The following is a 26027-nucleotide window of genomic DNA, read 5'->3' on the forward strand; positions in this document are numbered from 1 at the left end:
AGCGCTCAATAAATACGATTGAATGAATGAATTTGCTTGCATCCACCCCGGCATTTAGTATAGTGATAGGCACACAGTAAGCGCTCAATAAATACGATTGAATGAAGGAATTTGCTTGCATCCACCCCGGCATTTAGTATAGTGATAGGCACACAGTAAGCGCTCAATAAATACGATTGAATGAAGGAATTTGCTTGCATCCACCCCGGCGCTTAGTATAGTGATAATCACACAGTAAGTGCTCAATAAATACCACGATTAGTATATTCATTCTCACCCTGACTACCTCCTCTGCCATTTTCGGGTGAAAACTCCAAAACGTTGACCAATTTTCTTAAGAAAGAAACACTTCTGGAGCCTGAGCAGGGCTGGAATAGTGCTTTGCACATAGTAAGTGCTTAATAAATGCCATTGTTATTATTATTATTATTATTATTATTATTATTATTATTATTATTATTATTAGCAGGGCCGCTGGGAGACCCCCTAAAGTTCTGACAGATGATGGGAAGGAAATGTGGGGTGGGTGGGTAGTTGAGGGCAGGGAAGAAGGTTTGGGTGGGCATGTCTAAGGTCGTTACGGGCAGGGCTAATTCTGTTCAATTCAATCCCATCTATTATTCATTCATTCATTCATTATTCATTAATTAAATCGTATTTATTGAGCGCTTACTGTGTGCAGAGCACTGTACTAAGCGCTTGGAAAGTACAATTTGGCAACAAATAGAGACAATCCCTACCCAACAATGGGCTCGCAGTCTAGAAGCAATGGGGCTCCGTGGGAAGAGCACAGGCTTTGGAGTCAGAGGTCATGGGTTCATTCATTCAGTCAATCGTATTTATTGAGCACTTACTATGTGCAGAGCACTGTACTAAGCGCTTGGAAAGTACAATTCAGCAACAGATAGAGACAATCCCTGCCCAACAACGGGCTCACAGTCTAGAAGGGGGAAACAGACAACAAAACAAAATAATAATAATATCATCCCTCTCTCCATCCCCCTCCATCTTACCTCCTTCCCTTCCCCACAGCACCTGTATATATGTATATATGTTTGTACATATTTGTTACTCTATTTATTTATTTATTTATTTTACTTGTACATATCTACTCTATTTATTTTATTTTGTTAGTATGTTTGGTTTTGTTCTCCGTCTCCCCCCTTAAGACTGTGAGCCCACTGTTGGGTAGGGACTGTTTCTATACGTTGCCAACTTGTACTTCCCAAGCGCTTAGTACAGTGCTCTGCACACAGTAAGTGCTCAATAAATACGATTGATGGTGATGATGATCAAAATAGATTAGAGTTATAGATATAAACACATCATTGATAAAATAGATAGAATAATAAATATGTACAAATATACACAAATGCTGTGGGTTGGAGAAGGGGGTAGAGCAGAGGAAGGGAGTAGGGGCGATGGGGAGGGGAGGAGGAGCAGAGTATTAAGCGCTTACTGTGTGTAGAGCACTGTACTGAGCGCTTGGGAGAATGCAATACAACAATAAACACACACATTCCCTGCCCACAACGAGCTTACCGTCTGGGGTGTGTGTGTGTGGGGAAGACAGGTATTAATATAAATAAAGAAATGACAGATATGTACATAAGTGCTGTGGGGCTGGGGGGAGGGAAGAACCCACAAATCCACCCCCCCGCCCTACCTCCTTCCCCTCCCCACAGCCCCTGTATATATGTTTGTACAGATTTATTACTCTATTTATTTTACTTGTACATATTTACTATTCTATTTCTTTTATTTTGTTAATATAATAATAATAATGACATTTATTAAGCGCTTACTATGTGCAAAGCACTGTTCTAAGCACTGGGGAGTTTGACAAGGTGATCAGGTCGTCCCACGGGGGGCTCACAGTTTTCATCCCCATTATACAGATGAGGGAACTGAGGCCCAGAGAAGTGAAGTGACTGGCCCAAAGTCACCCAGCTGACAAGTGGCGGAGCCGGGATGTGAACCGGTGACCTCTGACTCCAAAGCCCGGGCTCTTTCCACTGAGCCACGCTGCTTCTGTTTTGTTGTCTGTCTCCCCGTTCTAGACTGTGAGCTCACTGTTGGGTAGGGACCGTCTCTATATGTTGCCAACTTGGACTTCCCAAGCGCTTAGTACAGTGCTCTGCACACAGTAAGTGCTCAATAAATACGATTGAATGAATGAATGAATGAGTGAATGAACAAAGGAGAAAAGTCAGGGTGACGCAGAATAATAATAATAATCATGATGGAATTTATTAAGCGCTTACTATGTGCAAAGCACTGTTCTAAGCGCTGGGGAGGTTACAAGGTGATCAGGTCGTCACACAGGGGGCTCACAGTCTTCATCCCCATTTTACAGATGAGGGAACTGAGGCCCAGGGAAGTGAAGTGACTGGCCCAAAGTCACACAGCTGATAATTGGTGGAGCAGGGATTTAGACTGTGAGCCCACTGTTGGGTACGGACCATCACTATATGTTGCCAACCTGTACTTCCCAAGCGCTTAATACAGTGCTCTGAACACAGTAAGCGCTCAATTCATTCATTGAATGAATGATTAGCTCTTATTGAGCTTTTCATTCATTCATTCAAGATGATTAGTCTTCTAGCCTGTGAGCCCACTGTTGGGTAGGGACCGTCTCTATAGGTTGCCAACCTGTACTTCCCAAGCGCTTAATACAGCGCTCTGCACACAGTAAGCACTCAATAAATATGGTTGAATGAATGATTAGCTCTTATTGAGCTTAATACAGTGTTCTGCACTCCATAAGCGCTTAATAAATACAATTGAATGAATGATTAGCTCTTATTGAGCTTAATACAGTGTTCTGCATTCAGTAAGCGCTCAATAAATACGATTGAATGAATGATTAGCTCTTATTGAGCTTAATACAGTGTTCTGCATTCAGTAAGCGCTCAATAAATACGATTGAATGAATGATTAGCTCTTATTGAGCTTAATACAGTGTTCTGCACTCAGTAAATGCTCAATAAATATGATTGAATGAATGATTAGCTCTTATTGAGCTTTTCATTCATTCATTCTAGATGATTTGTCTTCTAGACTGTGAGCCCACTATTGGGTAGGGACCATCTCTATATGTTGCCAACCTATACTTCCCAAGCGCTTAATACAGTGCTTTGCACAGTAAGTGCTCAATAACTACGATTGAATGAACGATTAGCTCTTATTGAGCTTAATGCAGTGCTCCGCACACTGTAAGTGCTCAATAAATACATATTGTACATATTTATTATTCTATTTATTTATTTTACTTGTACATATCTATTCTATTTATTTTATTTTGTTAATATGTTTGGTTTTGTTCTCTGTCTCCCCCTTCTAGACTGTGAGCCCACTGTTGGGTAGGGACCGTCTCTATGTGTTGCCAACTTGTACTTCCCAAGCGCTTGGTACAGTGCTCTGCACACAGTAAGCGCTCAATAAATACAATTGATTGATTGACTGATGTTGCCAACCTGTACTTCCCAAGCGCTTAATACAGTGCTCTGCACACAGTAGGTGCTCAATAAATATGACTGAATGAATGATTAGCCCTTATTGAGCTTAATACAGTGCTATGCACATGGTAAGTGCTCAATAAATATGATTGAATGAATGATTAGCTTTTATTGAGCTTAATACAGTGCTCTGCACTCGGTGAGCGCTCAATAAATACGATTGAATGAATGATTAGCTCTTATTGAGCTTAATACAGTGCTCTACACACGGTAAGCGCTCAATAAATATGATTGAATGAATGATTAACTCTTATTGAGCTTAATACAGTGCTCTACACACGGTAAGTGCTCAATAAATATGATTGAATGAATAATTAGCTTTTATATAGCTTAATACAGTGCTCTGCACATGGCAAGCGCTCAATAAATAGGATTGAATGATTAGCTCTGATTGGGCTTAATACAGTGCTCTACACACGGTAAGCGCTCAATAAATACGATTGAATGAATGATTAGCTCTTTTTGAGCTTAATTCAGGGCTCTACACACGGTAAGCGCTCAATAAATATGATTGAATGAATGATTAGCTCTTATATAGCTTAACACAGTGCTCTGCACATGGTGAGCGCTTAATAAATACGATTAGCTCTTATTGAGCTTTTCATTCATTCCTTCAAGATGATTAGTCTTCTAGACTGTGAGCCCACTGTTGGGTAGGGACCGTCTCTATAGGTTGCCAACCTGTACTTCCCAAGCGCTTAATACAGTGCTCTGCACACAGTAAGCGCTCAATAAATACGATTGAATGAGATGTCACCTGCATTTGTTGAGACCGCTACTTGTGAGACCCCCTCCCCCTCCTTCCCCTCCCCACAGCACCTGTATATATGTATATATGTTTGTACGTATTTATTACTCTTTATTTATTTTATTTGTACATACTTATTCTGTTTATTTTATTTTGTTAATCTGTTTTGTTTTGTTCTCTGTCTCCGCCTTCTAGACTGTGAGCCCGCTGTTGGGTAGGGACCGTCTCTCGATGTTGCCAACTTGTACTTCCCAAGCACTTAGTACAGTGCTCCGCACACAGTAAGCGCTCAATAAATATGATTGAATGAATGATTAGCTCTTATTGAGCTTAATACAGTGCTCTGCACACGGTAAGCGCTCAATAAATATGATGGAATGAATGATTTGCTCTTATTGAGCTTAATACAGTGCTCTGCACACGGTAAGCGCTCAATAATTAAGACTGAATGAATGATTAGCTCTTATTGAGCTTAATACAGTGCTCTACACACGGTAAGCGCTCAATAAATAGGATTGAATGAACGATTAGCTCTGATTGAGCTTAGTACAGTGCTCTGCACTCAGTAAGCGCTCAATAAATACGATTGAATGAACGATTAGCTCTTATTGAGCTTTTCATTCATTCATTCTAGATGATTCATCTTCTAGACTGTGAGCCCACTGTTGGGTAGGGACCATCTCTATAGGTTGCCAACCTATACTTCCCAAGCGCTTAATACAGTGCTCTGCATACGGTAAGCGCTCAATAAATATGATTGAATGAATGATTAGCTCTTATTGAGCTTAATACAGTGCTCTACACACGGTAAGCACTCAATAAATAGGATTGAATGAATGATTAGCTCTTATTGAGCTTAATACAGTGCTCTACACATGGTAAGCACTCAATAAATAGGATTGAATGAATGATTAGCTCTTATTGAGCTTAATACAGTGCTCTGCACACGGTAAGCGCTCAATAAATATGATGGAATGAATGATTTGCTCTTATTGAGCTTAATACAGTGCTCTGCACACGGTAAGCGCTCAATAATTAAGACTGAATGAATGATTAGCTCTTATTGAGCTTAATACAGTGCTCTACACACGGTAAGCGCTCAATAAATAGGATTGAATGAACGATTAGCTCTGATTGAGCTTAGTACAGTGCTCTGCACTCAGTAAGCGCTCAATAAATACGATTGAATGAATGATTAGCTCTTATTGAGCTTTTCATTCATTCATTCTAGATGATTCATCTTCTAGACTGTGAGCCCACTGTTGGGTAGGGACCATCTCTATAGGTTGCCAACCTATACTTCCCAAGCGCTTAATACAGTGCTCTGCATACGGTAAGCGCTCAATAAATATGATTGAATGAATGATTAGCTCTTATTGAGCTTAATACAGTGCTCTACACACGGTAAGCACTCAATAAATAGGATTGAATGAATGATTAGCTCTTATTGAGCTTAATACAGTGCTCTACACACGGTAAGCACTCAATAAATAGGATTGAATGAATGATTAGCTCTTATTGAGCTTAATACAGTGCTCTACACATGGTAAGCGCTCAATAAATATGATGGAATGAATGATTAGCTCTTATTGAGCTTAGCACAGTGCTCTACACACGGTAAGCGCTCCATAAATAGGACTGAATGAATGATTAGCTCTTATTGAGCTTAATACAGTGCTCAGCACTCAGTGAGCGCTCAGTAAATATGATTGAATGAATGATTAGCTCTTATTGAGCTTTTCATTCATTCATTCTAGATGATTCGTATTCTAGACTGTGAGCCCACTGTTGTGTAGGGACCGTCTCTATAGGTTGCCAACCTGTCCTTCCCAAGCGCTTAATACAGTGCTCTGCACACGGTAAGCAATAAATGATTGAATGAAGGATTAGCTCTTATTCAGCTTAATACAGTGCTCTGCACACGGTAAGCGCTCAATAAATACATATTGTACATGTTTATTACTCTATTAATTTATTTTACTTGTACGTATCTATTCTATTTATTTTATTTTGTTAATATGTTTGGTTTTGTTCTCTGTCTCCCCCTTCTAGACTGTGAGCCCACTGTTGGGGAGGGACTGTCTCTATATGTTGCCAACTTGCACTTCCCAAGCGCTTAGTACAGTGCTCTGCACACAGTAAGCGCTCAATAAATACAATTGATTGATTGATTGTACTTCCCAAGCGCTTAGTACAGTGCTCTGCACACAGTAAGTGCTCAATAAATACGATTGATTGATTGATGTTGCCAACCTGTACTTCCCAAGCGCTTCATACAGTGCTCTGCACACAGTAGGCGCTCAATAAATACGACTGAATGAATGATTAGCTCTTATTGAGCTTAATACAGTGCTCTGCAGACGAGCCCACTGTTGGGTGGGACCGTCTCTATATGTTGCCAACTTGTACTTCCCAAGCGCTTAGTACAGTGCTCTGCACACAGTAAGCGCTCAATAAATACGACTGACTGATTGGTAAGCGCTCAATAAATAGGACTGACTGAATTGATTGATGGGTGATGGCCAGGGGCGGCCTCTGAGGAAGACAGAGACCAGGCCTGCCCACGCGGCCGCCTCAGCCTGGGGGGGGGGGGGGGGCGCAGCTGATTGGCTCCGTCCGCCGGCTGGACGGGCGCTCATTGGCTGACGCGGAGACGCCCCCTCGCGAGCCCTCTTCCTATTGGCTGGCGGGCGGAGGGGCGCCTCAGGGAGGGAGGGAGGGAAGACGGGGCAAACATGGCGGCGGCGAGGATGGCCATGGTGGCTGCCGCGGAGGCTGCCGGGACGGCGGGGCTGCTGCTGCCCCTCAGCCCCCGGCCATTGCGGCCTGCTGTCTGTCTGCGCCTGCTGCAGCCTCCTCGGTAACGTAACCAGCATAAGAAGGCTGCTATTTCTTAATAATAATGATAATAATGGCTTTTATTAAGCGCTTGGGGCATCCAAGGTGATCAGGTTGTCCCACATGGGGCTCACAAGGTCTGACGACTTGGCATCTGTCTCCATGTTTTGTGGTCTGTCTCCCCCTTCTAGACTGTGAGCCTGTGGTTGGGTAGGGACCGTCTCTTATTATTATTATTATGATGATGGCATTTATTAAGCGCTTACTGTGTGCAAAGCACTGTTCTAAGCGCTTGGGGCATCCAAGGTGATCAGGTTGTCCCACATGGGGCTCACAAGGTCTGACGACTTGACACCTGTCTCCATGTTTTGTGGTCTGTCTCCCCCTTCTAGACTGCGAACCCGTTGTTGGGTAGGGACCATCTCTATCTTATTATTATGATGATGGCATTTATTAAGCGCTTCCTGTGGACAAAGCACTGTTCTAAGCGCTCGGGGCATCCAAGGTGATCAGGTTGTCCCACATGGGGCTCACAGATTCTGACGACTTGACACCTGTCTCCATGTTTTGTGGTCTGTCTCCCCTTTCTAGACTGTAAGCCCGTTGTTGGGTAGGGACCGTCTCTATGTTATTATTATGATGATGGCATTTATTAAGCGCTTACTGTGTGCAAGGCACTGTTCTAAGCGCTTGGGGCATCCAGGGTGATCAGGTTGTCCCACATGGGGCTCACAGATTCTAACAACTTCATTCATTCATTCAATCAATAGTATTTATTGAGCGCTTACTGTGTGCAGAGCACTGGACTAAGCGCTTGGGAAGTACAAGTTGGCAACATTATCCTTGCTTGTGGCTCATCCGTGTGTGGAGTGCTCTTTAGATCTGATCTGGTGTCCCAGATCCAAGGAAAGAAAAGGACAAGTAGGAATTTTGCCCCAGGTAATCTTATTTGTTGAAGCGTAATGGCCATTTCTTAATAAATACAATCACAGGGCCAGAAAAAACCCTGAAAGGCTTCTGGCCTGTTCTGGTATTCATTAGGACTCTGTTCTCTGTTTTGTAAACAGAGATTGGGGGACCGTCTCTATGTTATTATTATGATGATGGCATTTATTAAGCGCTTCCTGTGTGCAAAGCACTGTTCTAAGCGCTCGGGGCATCCAGGGTGATCAGGTTGTCCCACATGGGGCTCACAGATTCTGACGACTTGACACCTGTCTCCATGTTTTGTGGTCTGTCTCCCCCTTCTAGACTGTGAGCCCGTTGTTGGGTAGGGGCCGTCTCTATGTTATTATTATGATGATGGCATTTATTAAGCGCTTACTGTGTGCAAAGCACTGTTCTAAGCGCTTGGGGGATCCAAGGTGATCAGGTTGTCCCACAGGGGGCTCACAAATTCTGACAACTTCATTCATTCATTCAGTAGTATTTAGTGAGCGCTTACTGTGTGCAGAGCACTGGACTAAGCGCTTGGGAAGTACAAGTTGGCAACATAGAAGACTTGACACCCGTCCACATGTTTTCTTTTGTGGTCTGTCCCCCCCTTCTAGGCTGTGAGTCCGTTGTTGGGTAGGGACCGTCTCTATGTTATTATTATTATGATGGCATTTATTAAGCGCTTACTGTGTGCAAAACACTGTTCTAAGCGCTTGGGAGATCCAAGGTGATCAGGTTGTCCCACATGGGGCTCACAAATTCTGACGACTTGACACCTGTCCACATGTTTTGTGGTCTGACTTCCCCTTCTAGACTGTGAGCCCGTTGTTGGGTAGGGACCGTGTCTATATTATTATTATAATAATATTGGCATTTATTAAGCGCTTACTATGTGCAGAGCACTGTTCTGAGTGCTGGGGAATTTACAAGGTGATCAGGTTGCCCCATGTGGGGCTCACAGTCTTAATCCCCATTTTACAGATGAGGTAACTGAGGCTCAGAGAAGTTAAGTGACTTGCCCAAAGTCACACAGCTGACGAGTGGTGGAGCCGGCATTTGAACCCGTGACCTCTGACTCCAAAGCCCAGGCTCTTTCCACTGAGCCACGCTGCTTCATTGTTATGGCATTTATTAAGCACTTACTGTGTACTTGAATCTGCCCCTGCGCCTAGTGCAGTGCATGACACACAGTAAGCACTTAATCATTATTAGTACAGTGCCAAGCGCTTAGTACAGTGCTCAAGCGCTTAGTACAGTGCTCTGCACACAGTAAGCGCTCAGTAAATATGATTGATTGATTAGCATCGTTATTATTATTGTCACCCACCCTCCAAGGTTATGAGTGAAGAACTGAACCCTCTATGGGACTGTACTTCGGGCTTCCCCCTCTTAGGTCTCCCCCTTCTAGACTGTGAGCCCACTGTTGGGTAGGGACCGTCTCTATAAGTTGCCAACTTGTCCTTCCCAAGCGCTTAGTACAGTGCTCTGCACACAGTAAGCGCTCAATAAATATGATTGAATGAATGAATGAATTGAAAGCACTGTTCTAAGCGCTTGGGGGATCCAAGGTGATCAGGTTGTCCCACATGGGGCTCACAAATTCTGACGACTTGACAGCTGTCCGCATGTTTTGTTGTCTGTCTCCCCCTTCTAGACTGTGAGCCCGTTGTTGGGTAGGGACCGTCTCTATATTATTATTATTATGGCATTTATTAAGCGCTTACTGTGTGCAAAGCACTGTTCTAAGCACTTGGGGGATCCAAGGTGATCAGGTTGTCCCACGGGGGGCTCACAAAATCTGACGACTTGACACCTGTCCGCATATTTTCTTCTGTGGTCTGTCTCCCCCTTCTAGATTGTGAACCCATTGTTGGGTAGGGACCATCTCTATATTATTAGTATTTTGATGATGATGACATTTATTAAGCGCTTACTGTGTGCAAAGCACTGTTCCAAGCTCCGGGAAGGTTACATGGTGATCAGGTTGTCCCACGGGGGGCTCACAAATTCTGACAACTTGACACCTGTCCGCATGTTTTCTTTAGTGGTCTGTCTCCCCCTTCTAGACTGTGAGCCCATTGTTGGGTAGGGACCGTCTCTATATTATTATTATTATGATGATGGCATTTAGTAAGCGCTTACTGTGTGCAAAGCACTGTTCCAAGTGCTGGGAAGGTTACAAGGTGATCAGGTTGTCGCATGGGGGGCTCACAGTCCTCATCCCCCTTTTGCAGATGAGGTAACGGAAGCACAGAGAAGTGAAGTGACTTGCCCAAAGTCACACAGCTGACAACTGGTGGAGCCGGGATTTGAACCCCTGACCTCTGACTCCAAAGCCCGAGCTCTTTAAACTGACCCCCGCTGCTTCTCTATATGTCGCCACTTTGTGCTTCCCAAGCGCTTAGTACAGTGCTCTGCACACAGGAAGCGCTCAGTAAGTACGATTGAATGAATGAATGAATCCCCATTTTACAGATGAGGTAACTAAGGCACGGAGAAGTGAAGTGGGTTGCCCAAGGTCACACAGCTGACAAGTGGCAGAGCAGGGATTCGAACCCATGACCTCTGACTCCCAAGCCCGGGCTCTTTCCACTGAGACACGCTGCTTCACTGTTCTAAGCGCTGGGGGAAATACACAGAGACGGGAACCAGGTTTTAGCCCCTAGGACCGATGTCCAGGAAGTCACTGCTATTTATTGAGCGCTCACTCGGTGTAGAGCACTGTACTAAGCGCTCGGGAGAGAGCTATGGTTGCAGCAGAATTTGTATTGACATCTGTCTTCCCCTTCTAGACTGTTAACCTGTTGTGGGCAGGGATTGTCTCTATTGCTGTATTGTACTTTCCCAAGCGCATAGTACAGTGCTCTGCACACAGTAAGCGCTCAACAAATACGATTGAATGAATGCTCTGCACACAAAAATACTATTGATTGAATGAATGAATGAATGATAATAATTATGGTATTTGTCAAGCGGTTACTCTGTGCCAGGCGCCGTACTAAGCGCTGGGGTAGATACAAGGAAATCAGGTTGGACCCAATCCTTGTCCCACATAGGGCTCACAGTCTCAATCCCCATTTTATAGATGAGGTAACTGAGGCACAGACAAGTGAAGTGACTTGTCCAAGGTCACACAGCAGACAAGTGGCGGAGCCGGCATTAGAGCCCATCAGCTCCTGACGAGCTCTATCCACTCTGCCATGCTGTTTCTCCATTTATTTATTGAGCGCTCACTGGGTGCAGAGCACTGTACTAAGTGCTTGGGAGAGAGCAATGCAACTGAATTCGTACTGATGTCTGTCTCCCCCCTGTAGACTGTGAGCTCCTTGCGGGCAGGCATTGTCTCTCTTTATTGCTATATTGTATTTTCCCAAGTGCTTAGTACAGTGCTGCTTCTCACAGAGTGGACTGTGGGCTTGTTTTGAGTAGGGAACATGTCTGTTTATTGCTATATTGTACTCTGTCAAGCGCTTAGTACAGTGCTTTGCACACAGTAAGCGCTCAAATAATAAGAATGAATGGATTCCCTGCCCAGAAGGAGTTTACAGTCTAGTAGAACATTCATTGATTCATTCAGTCGTATTTATTGAGCGCTTACTGTGTGCAGAGCACTGTACAAAGCGCTTGGGAAGTACAAATTGGCAACATTCATTCATTCATTCAATCGGATATATTGAGCGCTTACTGTGTGCAGAGCACTGTACTAAGTGCTTGGGAAGTACAAGTTGGCAACATATAGAGACGGTCCCTACCCAGCAGCGGGCTCCCAGTCAAGAAGGGGGAGACAGACAACAAAACAAAACATATTAACAAAATAAAATAAATAGAATAGTAAATCTGGACACGTAAAATAAATAGAGTAATAAATCTGTACAAACATATATACAGGTGCTGTGGGGAGGAGAAGGAGGTAGGATGGGGAGGAGGAGGAGGGGGAGAGGAAGGAGGGGGATCAGCGCTTAGAACGGTGCCTGGCACAAAGCACTTAACAAGTATCATAATTATTATTCATTCAGTCATATTTATTGAGCAGGTCACTTCTATGTGCCTCAGTTCCCTCATCTGTAAAATGGGGATGAAGACTGTGAGCCCTACGCGGGACAACCTGATTACCTTGCATCTACCCCAGCCCTTAGAACAGTGCTTGGCAAACTGTTAACAAATACCAACATTATTATTATTATTATTATTGTTAATTATTGAGCACTTACTGTGTTCAGAGCACTGTACTGAGCGCTTGGGAAGTACAAATCGGTTATTACTCCTTGAGCACCTTGCTACTCAACAAATGCCCCCTTCACTTCTGTACGTATCATTATACTTTGCTGCTTCACCTCTCTGTCATTCATTTGAATGTTTGTCTTCCCAACCACTTTATCTTTAGAGAAGCAGCGTGGCTCAGTGGAAAGAGCCCGGGCTTTGGAGTCAGAGGTCATGGGTTCAAATCCCGGCTCTGCCAATTGTCCGCTGGGTGACTTTGGGCAAGTCACTTCACTTCTCTGGGCCTCAGTTGCCTCATCTGGAAAATGGGGATTAAAACTGTGAGCCCCACGTGGGACAACCTGATCACCTTGTATCCCCTCCAGCGCTTAGAACGGTGCTCTGTGCATAGTAAGTGCTTAACAAATGGTATCATTATTATTATTATTATTATTATTATTATTATTATTATTATCTCCTCAAGGCCAGTTATCAAGTTCTTTGGCACTTTGCTCATGGGAATAATCGATCAATCAGTCATATTTAATGAGCACGTACCTGTGTGCACTGTACTAAGCACTTAGGAGAGTACAATATAACAGAATTGGTAGACACATTCCCTACACACAGTGAGTTTTCAGTCGGAGAGATGAGCTTGTGTTGATGGTTTTAGAGAGAGAAGGGGACAAATGTTTGATCTGGGGCTCCTGGACCGGTTGCTTTTTCAGTCTGCCTGTGTGTTCCTCTATAATAATAATAATTGTGGTATTTGTTAAGCACTTACTGTGTGCCAGACACTATTAATTGGTAGGCACATTCCCTGCACACAGTGAGTTTGCAGTCTGAGAGATGAGCTTGTGTTGATGGTTTTAGGGAGAGAAGGGGACGAATGTTTGATCTGGGGCTCCTGGACCGGTTGCTTTTTCAGTCTGCCTGTATGTTCCTCTATAATAATAATAATTGCGGTGTTTGTTAAGCACTTACTATGTGCCAAAAACTATTAATTGGTAGGCACATTCCCTGCACACAGTGAGTTTTCAGTCTGAGAGATGAGCTTGTGTTGATGGTTTTAGGGAGAGATGGGGACGAGTGTTTGATCTGGGGCTCCTGGACCGGTCCAGGCTTTTTCAGTCTGCCTGTTCCTCTATAATAATAATAATTGTGGTATTTGTTAAGCACTTACTATGTGCCAGACACTGTGAATTGGTAGACACATTCCCTGCACACAGTGAGTTTTCAGTCTGAAAGATGAGCTTGTGTTGATGGTTTTAGGGAGAGAAGGGGACGAATGTTTGACCTGGGGCTCCTGGATCGGTCCAGGCCTTTTCAGTCTGCCTGTGTGTTCCTCTATAATAATAATAATAATTGTGGTATTTGTTAAGCACTTACTTTGTGCCAGACACTGTGAACTGGTAGACACATTCCCTGCACACAGTGAGTTTACAGTCTGAGAGATGAGCTTGTGTTGATGGTTTTAGGGAGAGAAGGGGACGAATGTTTGATCTGGGGCTCCTGGATCTGTCCAGGCCTTTTCAGTCTGCCTGTGTGTTCCTCTATAATAATAATAATAATAATTGTGGTATTTGTTAAGCACTTACTTTGTGCCAGACACTGTGAACTGGTAGACACATTCCCTGCACACAGTGAGTTTACAGTCTGAGAGATGAGCTTGTGTTGATGGTTTTAGGGAGAGAAGGGGACGAATGTTTGATCTGGGGCTCCTGGACCGGTCCAGGCTTTTTCAGTCTGCCTGTGTGTTCCTCTATAATAATAATAATTGGGGTATTTGTTAAGCACTTACTATGTGCCAGACACTGTGAATTGGTAGACACATTCCCTGCACACAGTGAGTTTTCAGTCTGAAAGATGAGCTTGTGTTGATGGTTTTAGGGAGAGAAGGGGACGAATGTTTGACCTGGGGCTCCTGGATCTGTCCAGGCCTTTTCAGTCTGCCTGTGTGTTCCTCTATAATAATAATAATAATTGTGGTATTTGTTAAGCACTTACTTTGTGCCAGACACTGTGAACTGGTAGACACATTCCCTGCACACAGTGAGTTTACAGTCTGAGAGATGAGCTTGTGTTGATGGTTTTAGGGAGAGAAGGGGACGAATGTTTGATCTGGGGCTCCTGGACCGGTCCAGGCTTTTTCAGTCTTCCTGTGTGTTCCTCTATAATAATAATAATTGTGGTATTTATTAATCACATACTATGTGCCAGACACTGTACTAAGTGCTGGAGTGGATGCCCAGCAAATCGGGTTGGACACAGTCCCCGTCCCACATGGGGCTCCCAGTCTTAATCCCCATTTTACAGGTTAGGGTATGGAGGCCCAGAAAAGTTAAGTGATTTGCCCAAGGTCACACAGGAGACAAGTGCCTGTTATAGCGGGTAGAGCACTGGCATGGGAATCAGAAGGTCGGTCTCGTGTTCTAATCTCGGCTCCGCAGCTTGTCCGCAGCGTGACCTTGGGCAGATCACTTCACTTCTGTGCCTCAGTTCCCTCATCTGTAAAATGGGGATTGAGACCGTGAGCCCCATGGTGCGTCCAGTCCGATTTGCTTGTATCCACCCCGGCGCTTAGTATTGTGTCTGTTATGGAGTAAGTGCTTATCAAATAGTCTTTTGATTATTATTGAGTGACAGAGCAGGGATTAGAACCCAGGCCTGGATAGGATCTATCCCTCCCCTCCTTCCAACCTCCCGGACGGCTGGCAAGATAATAATAGCATTTATTAAGCGCTTACTAGGTGCAAAGCACTGTTCTAAGCGCTGGGGAGGTTACAGGGTGATCAGGTTGTCCCACGGGGGGCTCACAGTCTTAATCCCCATTTTCCAGATGAGGTAACTGAGGCCCAGAGAAGTTAAGTGACTTGCCCAGAGTCACACAGCTGGCTATTGGCAGAGCCGGGATTTGAACCCATGACCTCTGACTCCAAAGCCCGGGCTCTTTCCACTGAGCCACGCTGCAAGAGTGAATGTCCCTCGGCTGGTTTAAATGCCCACTCTTCATTGCTTCGGGTAAACCCATAAAGACCCCCAAAATTATGTTAACAGAGATATTTCCGTCCAAACTGTTGCTTCCTGCATTTGTTTTTTCTGCTGCATTTTCCCACGTAAATGCCTGTATGTTTGGACCCAATTCTTTAGGTGTACTTTAGGTGCAAGTGGGCAGTATTTGCAGTCTATCATCACAAGCCAAGTTCTGGCAAAAAAAAAAAAACCCAAAACCCAGTCGGTTTCTTAGAAAATACTCATTTGTGGAAATGTAAAGTTCTAAGTCAAATCTGTACAGGGCAAATCAAACTGTCAGAGTTAGTTGTGTAGTCACCAGAGGAACAACACACCCCATGGGAGTTAATACCTTTGGAGCTGGGTGCAAATTTTCCAGATTCCTGTCTCACAGCCAGCACTGGGGGCCCAGACGTCGTCAATCAATCAGTCGTATTTAGTGAGCGCTTACTATGTGCAGAACACTGTACTAAGTGCTTGGGAAAAACCCGGCCGGTTCCTTAGAAAATACTCATTTGTGGAAATGTAAAGTTCTAAGTCAAATCTGTACAGGGCAAATCAAACTGTCAGAGTTAGTTGTGTATTCACCAGAGGAACAACACACCCCATGGGAGTTAATTAATACCTTTGGAGCTGGGTGCAAATTTTCCAGATTCCTGTCTCACAGCCAGCACTGGGGGCCCAGACATCGTCAATCAATCTCAGTCCTATTTAGTGAGCGCTTACTATGTGCAGAACACTGTACTAAGTGCTTGGGAGAGTACAGCATAACAATCGAGTTAGTAGACACGTTCCCTGCCCACAACGTCATGTCTTGGTAATTCATAGAGTACTTGAGGCTTTTTCAAACCCTAATCCATTCATTCAATCATTCACTCATATTTATTGAGCGCTTACTGTGTGCAGAGCAATCAGTCAATTGTGTTTATTGAGCGCTTACTGTGTGCAGAGCACTGTACTAAGCGCTTGGGAAGTACAAGATGGCAACATATAGAGACAGTCCCTACCCAACAGTGGGCTCACAGTCTAAAAGACTGTACTAAGCGCTTGGGAAGTCCAAGTCGGCAACATCTAGAGACGGTCCCTACCCGACAACGGGCTCACAGTCTAGAAGGGGGAGACAGACAACAAAACAAAGCGTGTTAGACAGGTGTCAAAGCCGTCAGAACAAATAGAAGTATAGCTATGTGTACGTTAACAAAATAAATAGAATAGTAACTATGTACAAGTAAAATAAATAGAGTAATAAATCTGTGCAAATATATCCAAATGCAAATCCAAGTGCAGATATACAAATCCACTTCCTTGCCACCCTGAGGAGTCTCTGCAGGGCCCGTAATAATAATAATAATAATAATAATAATTGTGGTATTTGTTAACTGCTTACTACGTGCCAGGCACTGCTCTAAGCCCTGGGGTAGATACAGGATAATTGGGTTGGACACAGTCCCTGTCCCACACAGGCCTCACAGTTTTAATCCCCATTTTACAGATGAGGGAACTGAGTCCCAGAGAGTTGAAGTGACTTGCTCAAGGTCATACAGCAGAGGAGTGGCAGAGCCGGGATTTGAACCTGTGACCTTTTCTGACTCCCATGCCCGGGCTCTAGCCACTAAGCCATGCTGCTAATAGATACTAGCCGTGACATTTATTGATGTCACGATATTGACGTTATTGACATTGATGTCAGTCGATATTGACATTATCGATGGATGATGATGATTTATTGAGTGCCCGCTTGGTGCAGTCAAGTCGCTTCACTTCTCTGTGCCTCAGTTGAGACCTGATCTGTAGTCGTTCAATCGTATTTATTGAGCGCTTACTGTGTGCACAGCACTGTACTAGGCGCTTGGGAAGTACAAGTTGGCAACATCTAGAGACGGTCCCTACCCAACAGTGGGCTCGCAGTCTAGAAGGTGGGCTCGCAATCAATCCAAGTATTGTAATCAAGTGCTTGGGAGAGTACAATGTAACGGAGTTGGTGGACACACACTTTCCCTGCCCACAAGGAGCTTACAGTCTAGGAGGGGAGACAACTTAGATCCAAGCTGTTCAGTCAATTACAGGTGTTTCCAGACTGGGCCCCCTTTTTCCTCTCCTCCTCCCCATCCCCCTCCGCCCTACCTCATTTCCCTCCCCACAGCATTTGTATATGTTTGTACAGATTTATTACTCTATTTCACTTGTCCATATTTACTGTTTATTTCGTTAATGATGTGCATATAGCTATAACTCTATTTCACTTGTCGATATTTACTGTTTATTTCGTTAATGATGTGCATATAGCTATAATTCTATTTATTTCACTTGTTCATATTTACTATTTATTTTGTTAATGATGTGCATATAGCTATAATTCTATTTATTTCACTTGTCCATATTTACTGTTTATTTCGTTAATGATGTGCATATAGCTATAATTCTATTTATTTCACTTGTGCATATTTACTGTTTATTTTGTTAATGATGTGCATATAGCTATAATTCTATTTATTTCACTTGTCCATATTTACTATTTATTTTGTTAATGATGTGCCTATAGCTATAATTCTATTTATTTCACTTGTGCATATTTACTGTTTGTTTTGTTAATGATGTGTATATAGCTATAATTCTATTTCACTTGTGCATATTTACTATTTATTTTGTTAATGATGTGCATATAGCTATAATTCTATTTATTTCACTTGTGCATATTTACTGTTTATTTTGTTAATGATGTGCCTATAGCTATAATTCTATTTATTTCACTTGTCCATATTTACTGTTTATTTTGTTAATGATGTGCATATAGCTATAACTCTATTTCACTTGTCCATATTTACTGTTTATTTTGTTAATGATGTGCATATAGCTATAATTCTATTTCACTTGTCCATATTTACTGTTTATTTTGTTAATGATGTGCATATAGCTATAATTCTATTTATTTCACTTGTGCATGTTTACTGTTTATTTTGTTAATGATGTGCATATAGCTATAATTCTATTTGTTCTGATGATTTTGACACCCATCTACATGTTTTGTTGTCCGTCTCCCCCCTCTAGACTGTGAGCCCGTTGTTAGGTAGGGGCCGTCTCTCTATGTGGCCGACTTGTACTTCCCAAGCGCTCAGTACAGTGCTCTGCCTACAGTAAGCGCTCAATAAATACGACTGAATGAATGAATGAATATATGTTGCCAACTTATACTTCCCAAGCACTTAGTACAGTGCTCTGCACACAGTAAGCGCTCAATAAATACGATTGATGATGATGATGATGAATAAAACGGGGATTGAGACTGTAAAACCCCACATGGGACAGGGACTGTGTCCAACCTGACTTGCTTGTATCCAACCCAGCGCTTAGTACAGTGCCTGACACATAGTAAGCACTCAACAAATACCACAATTAATATTATTATTATCTAGTCCCAAACTTGTATTGGCTGGAATACAGACAGAAGAATAAAGTCTGCAGTTAATGAAAATTGTGCTGTTGCTAGAATGAAAAAGCACATTCACCGTTTAATAACTTTAATGTGTAGAGCACTTTTTGAGTACTTACATTCACTTTTCAATAACTTTAGTGTATAGAGCACTTTTTGAGTACTTAAAGATTATACTTTGAGTCCATTGTGTACATTTTTTTTTGTATATTTGGATAGTCTCACTATGTTCCAGTTTACAAAAGATGAAATCATTGGTTTTCATTCAGTGGTTCCCAAGAAAATCCATCCCGACTGTCGTTGGCTTTTATGGGCCTTTGAATCCATATACAGTGCATTAATTGTTCTTAATCTTATTTAACTAACGCAGCCATGGTGTTGGCTTAGTAGAGAGACCATGATTCTGGGAATCAGGAGAACTGAGTTATAGTTCTGGCTTTACAAGGGAATTCCCGCAGGGGCTCTGGCAACACCAGGAAAGCTTCTGACCGAAGAATATTTATAGGGCACCCTCCTTCGAAACAGTGCCTGGCACTTAGTAAGCGCTTAACTAATACCATCATTATATTACAAGGTGGATAGGCCCAGCAAGAAGAGCTGAAAAAGCTGTTTATTGTGGACGGTGAAGACAGCAGAGGACCAAGGCAACCACCTTCTGGGTTATGTCTTTCTAATCAATCCATCGGTGGCATTTATTGAGTGCTTACCATGTACAGAGCACTGTACTAAGTGCTTGGGAGCGTACGATACATCAGAATTAGCAGGTGTGTTCCCAGCCCGTAACGAGTTTACAGTCTAGAGGGGGAGACAGACAATATGAATAAATAAGTGATGTATAATATAGAATTATATAAATGCTATGGGGTTGGGGTGGGGTGAATGTTAAGTGCCGTAAGGTCACTGAGGTCTCAGACCCAAGTGCAAAGAGGATACAGAAGGGAGAGCGAGCTGGGGAAAAGAGGACTTAATCGGGAAAGGCCCCTTGGAGGAAGTGTTAATTATTATTAATAATAATTTGAAGGTGGGTAGAGTGATGGTCTGGCGTATATGAAGGGGGAAGGACGTGGGAAAGGGGATGGCGGCGAGATAGACGAGATGGGGACGCGGTGAGTAAGCAGAGTGTGTGGGCTGGGCTGTAGTAATAATAATAATAATAATAATGATGGCATTTATTAAGCACTTACTATGTGCAAAGCACTGTTCTAAGCGCTGGGGAGGTTACAAGGTGATCAGGTTGTCCCTCGGGGGGCTCACAGTCTTTATCCCCATTTTCCAGATGAGGGAACCGAGGCCCAGAGAACTTAAAGTGACTTGCCCAAAGTCACACAGCTGACAAGCGGCGGAGCCGTAGTAGACATTTCTTGGGCTGTAAACAGGACCTGTGTGTTAAAAAAAAAAAAAAAAGTTTGTGCGCACTTCGAGATGGGTTGCAACCCAAGCGCTTGGTACAGTGCTCTGCCCACAGTAAGCGCTCAATAAATATGAGTGAATAAATGAGTCCTGCTCATTACTTTTGTCGTTGTGCTCCAGCAGGAGTGCGTCTAGTGGGGAAGAGAGAGTGTATAGTGCTGTGCACACAGTAGGTGCTCAGTAAATCCAATTGAATGGGAGTGAGGCGTAGCACAAATCACTGACACTGCCATCAACTCCACCCATTGCGTTCTTGGGCCTGAACAGTCAAGACTGAGGCTCGTCTGTTATTTGGGTTGGCTAAAGAAAAAAAAAATCTGAAAGTATTATTAATCAATCAATCAATCGTATTTATTGAGCGCTTACTGTGTGCAGAGCACTGTTCTAAGCGCTTGGGAAGTACAAGTTGGCAACATATTACAAGTTGGCAACATATTACAAGTTGGCAACATTATCCTTGCTTATGGCTCATCCGTGTGTGGAGTGCTCTTTAGATCTGATCTGGTGTCCCAGATCCAAGGAAAGGAAAGGACAAGTAGGAATTTTGTCCCAGGTAATCTTATTTGCTGACGTGTAATGGCCATTTCTTAATAAATGCAATCACAGGACCAGAAAAAACCCCGAAAGGCTTCTGGCCTGTTCTGGTATTTGTACATATTTATTACTCTATTTATTTATTTATTTATTTTATTTGTACATATCTATTCTATTTATTTTATTTTGTTAGTATGTTTGGTTTTGTTCTCTGTCTCCCCCTTTTAGACTGTGAGCCCACTGTTGGGTAGGGACTGTCTCTATGTGTTGCCAATTTGTACTTCCCAAGCGCTTAGTACAGTGCCCTGCACATAGTAAGCGCTCAATAAATACGATTGATGATGATGATGATGGTATTCATTAGGACTCTGTTCTCTGTTCCTTAAACAGAGATCGGGTAACCAAGCGTACTGTAATTCGGTTTGGCTGTCGGGAAAAGAGGGATGCCAAATTTGTTTAATTATCCACTTTTTTAATGAACTGGCCTTCCCCTAAACACTGATAAGCCAAGTTAATTAAAACATGCCCAGCTTTTTAAGAAAAAAATCGTAAAATGTTTCTAAGTTGTTTGGGGACAATTTGACCTGAAGGAGCAACAACTTCACTATCAGTAGTTTTCTGGTTCTTTCTTACAGTCCTTTTTTTTTTTTAAATTACAGATTAACATGGAGCCAAACAGTTCAGAAGTACGCAGCAACAGCAGGTACTGAAATGCTTTTTTCGTTGGCGTCATTTACGGTTCCAATAATGTTATGCGGCAAATTCTCGTCCTTTAATCGGCACTGTTGGAAAGAATAAAGAGTTTATAAATCCCCTGAAAGTTATTTAACTATTTTTCCAGAAAACGTTGATTCCTCTTCTATAATCTACCCCTCCCCCACCTAAAATCTCTCTGGATCATCAGTGGTATTTATTGAGCGCTTACTGGTTGCAGAGCATTGTACTAGGTGCCTGGGAGAGTTCAGTACAACAGAGTTGCTAGACACATTCCCTGCCCACAGTGAGCTTGCAGTCTACAGCACCTGTATATATGTTTGTACAGCTCTATTACTCTATTTATTTTACTCGTACATATTTAGTATTCTATTTATTTTGTTAATGATGTGCATTCTATTCTGTCTAGTCTCTTGTTGCCAACTTGTACTTCCCAAGGGCTTAGTACAGTGCTCTGCACACAGTAAGCGCTCAATAAATACGATTGAATGAATGAATTCTATTTGTTCTGATGACTTGACACCTGTCCACGTTTCGTTTTGTTGTCCATCTCCCCCTTCTAGACTGTGAGCCCGTTGTTGGGTAGGGACCGTCTCTATACGTTGCCAACTTGTACTTCCCGAGTGTTTAGTACAGTGCTCTGCACACAGTAAGCGCTCAATAAATACGATTGAATGAATGAATTCTATTTGTTCTGACGACTTGCCACCTGTCCACATGTTTCGCTTTGTTGTCCGTCTCCCCCTTCTAGACTGGGAGCCCGTTGTTGGATAGGGGCCGCCTCTGTACGTTGCCAACTTGTACTTCCCAAGCGCTTAGTACAGTGCTCTGCACACAGTAAGCGCTCAATAGATACGATTGAATGAATGAATGAATGAATAAGCCACATATGAGAACTATGAAGTGCTTTGCGCATAGTAAGCGCTTAATAAATGCCATCATTACTATGAAGAAGCCCTTTGTATTAGAGCTTTATAGTCTGCTACTGAAATGAGTTATAGCTCACACCTAACTCTTTGAATATATTTTTGAATATATCATCATCATCATCAATCGTATTTATTGAGCGCTTACTGTGTGCAGAGCACTGTACTAAGTGCTTGGGAAGTATAAGTTGGCAGCATATAGAGACAGTCCCTACCCAACAGTGGGCTCACAGTCTAAAAGGGGGAGACAAAACCAAACGTTTTGCCCACAGTAAGCACTCAGTACGGTTGAATGAATCTGCAGGAGACAAATTGGCCAGCATTAAAAATAATTCATTCAGTCGTATCTGCTGAGCCCTTATGCAGGGCACTGTACTAAGCGCTTGGGAGAGTACATTATTAAATAGACAGATCCTGTGCCCACAGCGAGCTTACAGTTTGGAGGGGGAGGTAGACATTAATAATAATAAATAGCAGGTGAATACAGAAGTGCCGCGAGGCTGGGACCTTGGGCAGGTCAGGGCAAGGCAGAAGGGAGTGGGAGAAGAGGAAAGGAGGGCTTAGTCCTCCTTAGTCCCTTCCGCTCAGCACCGGTATACATGTATATATGTATATATGTTTGTACATAGTTATTACTCTATTTATTTTACTTGTACCTATCTATACTATTTATTTTATTTTGTTAGTATGTTTGGTTTTGTTCTCTGTCTCCCCCTACTAGACTGTGAGCCCACTGTTGGGTAGGGACTGTCTCTATATGTTGCCAGCTTGTACTTCCCAAGCGCTTAGTACAGTGCTCTGCACTCAGTAAGCGCTCAATCAATACGATTGATTGATTGATTGATTGACTGTGTCCAACCCGATCTGCTTGTATCCACCTCAGCGCTTAGTACAGTGCCTGGCGCGTAGTTAAGTGCTTAACAGATACCATTGTTACTGTTAACAGATACCATTGTTACCAGGTTGTACTTCCCAAGCGGTTAGTACAGTGCTCTGCACACAGTGAGCGCTCAATAAATACGATTGATTGATTGATTGATTAGTCAGGGAAGGCCTCCTGGAGGAGATGGGCCTTCAATAAGGCTTTGAAGGGGGTCGGGCGGGGGGGAGAATAATTGTCAGATATGGAAGGCCAGGGGCAGGACTTGGGTGAGGGGTGACCAGAGCTCAGATTTTAGCAGCTTCGTTTCCAATTTAACAAAAGGAGACCTGGGTTACAATAAAAACAGCGGATCTGCTTGGCGTTAGGCTGGACTCCCGCTTTGCCGTGATTTTTATGTCCCCCTGATTGGCCCGGGAGTTCACGCAATTCATAGTCCTTGTCTTGGGGATATTGGCAACCGTGCCGCTCCTCTGTCTGTCCCGTCCTGCTCGGAGCTTAGTGGCTGGCCTAAACTTCCCTCGCCCGGCAGCGGGCAAAGCAACAAACCTGGTGGAGTGGAAAAACCGGAAAAGCCTCCTCATCGATTAGGCCCTGTGCTCCTAAAAGGATTTCTCTGGAGGCACGGAGAAAGGACTATCGCAGCCATCATTCAGTCAGTCCATCAGTGGTATTTCTTGAGCGCTTACTAGGTGCGGAGCACTGTGCTAAGCATTTGGAAGCGTGCAGCAGAATTAGCAGGCACGTGCCCTGCTCACAGTAAGTGAACCGCCCTGCTCTGTTGCTCGGCATTTTTGTTGTTCTTTTATGGTATTTGTTAATCAATCAATCAGTCGTATTGATTGAGCGCTTACTGTGTGCAGAGCACTGTACTAAGCGCTTGGGAAGTACAAGTTGGCAGCATATAGAGACGGTCCCTACCCAACAGTGGGCTCACAGTCTAGAAGGGGGAGACAGAGAACAAAACCAAACATATTAACAAACTAAAATAAATAGAATAGATATGTGTAGCACTGTTCTACCTGCTGCGATAGATAATAATAATAATAATAATAATAATAATAATAATGGCCTTCTTTAAGCGCTTACTATGTGCAAAGCACTGTTCTAAGCACTGGGGAGGTTACAAGGTGAGCAGGTTGTCCCACGTGGGGTTCACAGTCTTAATCCCCATTTTCCAGATGAGGTAACTGAGGCCCAGAGAAGTGAAGTGACTTGCCCAAAGTCACCCAGCTGACAATTGGTGGAGCCGGGATTTGAACCCGTGACCTCTGACTCCAAAGCCCGGGCTCTTTCCACTGAGCCACGCTGCTTCCCTTAATAAATGCGATTGAAATGTATGAATGAATCATGTTTTTCGTGGGAAAATTATTTTGATAAATATCGAAAGAGCTTTCATCTTTTTTGTGATTATGAAAGAAGACCTTATGTCACTCATTAATTATTTTGGTTTGTTTCTCCTAAAACGTGAAAGCTAACAGGAATTTCAAAGTCTGTGCTAACGGTGAGCCTTTTGTTTGAACTCCCAGAAAAGTAGACGTGTACAGTTGGGAAAAGTCTATTTTTGTTAGGCCAGAGGACATTTTTTTCTACGTCTAGTGTCGTAGACCTTTGCTTATGTGCATGTATATCTAAGGGTCATGAGAAAAATTTTTGGGTCTTATTAATTTGCTTCTTAAAAGAAGGAAACAAGATTGCCAAGGTCCTCATTGCAAACAGAGGAGAAATTGCCTGCCGGGTGATGCGGACAGCCAGAAAAATGGGCGTGCAGTCCGTGGCAGTGTACAGTGAAGCGGACAAGGGCTCCATGCATGTAGCCATGGTATGTTGTACAAAAAGGTTTGCGGGGTGGGAGGCGCATTGGCTTTAATTATGTAGCTTATCCATTTGTTTTATTAACTTGCGAATGTGTTAAGCATGTACTTTTTAAATTGCTAAACTGTTTATTTAAAAGGTTTCTCCTTATGGGTATTTAATGGTGTGGGGGTTCTTGTCTCCTGGAGGCCTATGTCCATATCACAAAAGCATTTTGGAAATTGCTGCAAAACTTTAATAATAATTATAATATTATATATATATAATATAATATTTACTTGTACATATCTATTCTATTTATTTTATTTTGTTAGTATGTTTGGTGTTGTTCTCTGTCTCCCCCTTTTAGACTGTGAGCCCACTGTTGGGTAGGGACCGTCTCTATATGTTGCCAACTTCTACTTCCCAAGCGCTTAGTACAGGGCTCTGCACACAGTAAGCGCTCAATAAATACGATTGATTGATTGATTGATTAATAACAGTGATAATAATGGCATTTGTTAAGCGCTTACTCTTTGCCCAGCACTGTTCTAAGCACTGTAATAATGGTGATGTAGATGATGGCTTTTAGGAAATGCTAATTATGCACCAAGCACTAGGATACAAGCTAAGTGTATCAGACACAATCCCTTTCCGTAATGGGGCTCACTTGCTAAGCGAGGAAGAGTTGGTTCTTTTATCTTGTTTTTTTCGCAGATGAGGATAACAGAGGCACAGAGTAGTAAGTGACTTGCCCAAGGTCACACAGCAGGCAAGTGGCGGAGCCAGCACTAGAACTCCCAAGTGCTTGTACTTCCCAAGCGCTTAGTACAGTGGTCTGCTCATAGTAAGCGCTCAATAAATACGATTGATGATGATGATGATGATGATGAACTCAGGTCGCCTCGCTCACAGCCAGTCAATTAATGGCATTTATTGAGCCCTTACTATGTGCAGAGCGCACAGTACTAGGCGCTTGGGAGAGTAAAATGCAGCAGAAGGAGCAGTCGTGTTCCCGTGCTCTCTCAAACCACACTGAGGATTATTGTTAGTATGTTTGGTTTTGTTCTCTGTCTCCCCCTTTTAG

At 43.1% G+C, this 26027-nt stretch overlaps 1 protein-coding gene across 2 annotated transcripts in view; it reads left to right on the forward strand.

Moving 5' to 3' along the window:
• The first annotated feature begins 7043 nt into the window (after nucleotides 1–7043).
• MCCC1 (methylcrotonoyl-CoA carboxylase 1) overlaps nucleotides 7044–26027 on the forward strand; it is a 68709-nt gene continuing 49725 nt past the window's right edge. The window contains exons 1-3 of one of the 2 annotated variants that reach the window (XM_038749816.1): nucleotides 7044–7126; nucleotides 21286–21329; nucleotides 24829–24968. In XM_038749816.1, the coding sequence (XP_038605744.1) occupies nucleotides 24888–24968 (81 nt within the window). In that variant the 5' untranslated portion in view covers nucleotides 7044–7126; nucleotides 21286–21329; nucleotides 24829–24887. The remainder of the gene's footprint in view (nucleotides 7127–21285; nucleotides 21330–24828; nucleotides 24969–26027) is intronic. The other variant, XM_038749824.1, reaches the window with a different exon arrangement.

The sequence above is a fragment of the Tachyglossus aculeatus genome, chromosome 1, assembly GCF_015852505.1.
Source record: "Tachyglossus aculeatus isolate mTacAcu1 chromosome 1, mTacAcu1.pri, whole genome shotgun sequence".
Taxonomy (NCBI): domain Eukaryota; kingdom Metazoa; phylum Chordata; class Mammalia; order Monotremata; family Tachyglossidae; genus Tachyglossus; species Tachyglossus aculeatus.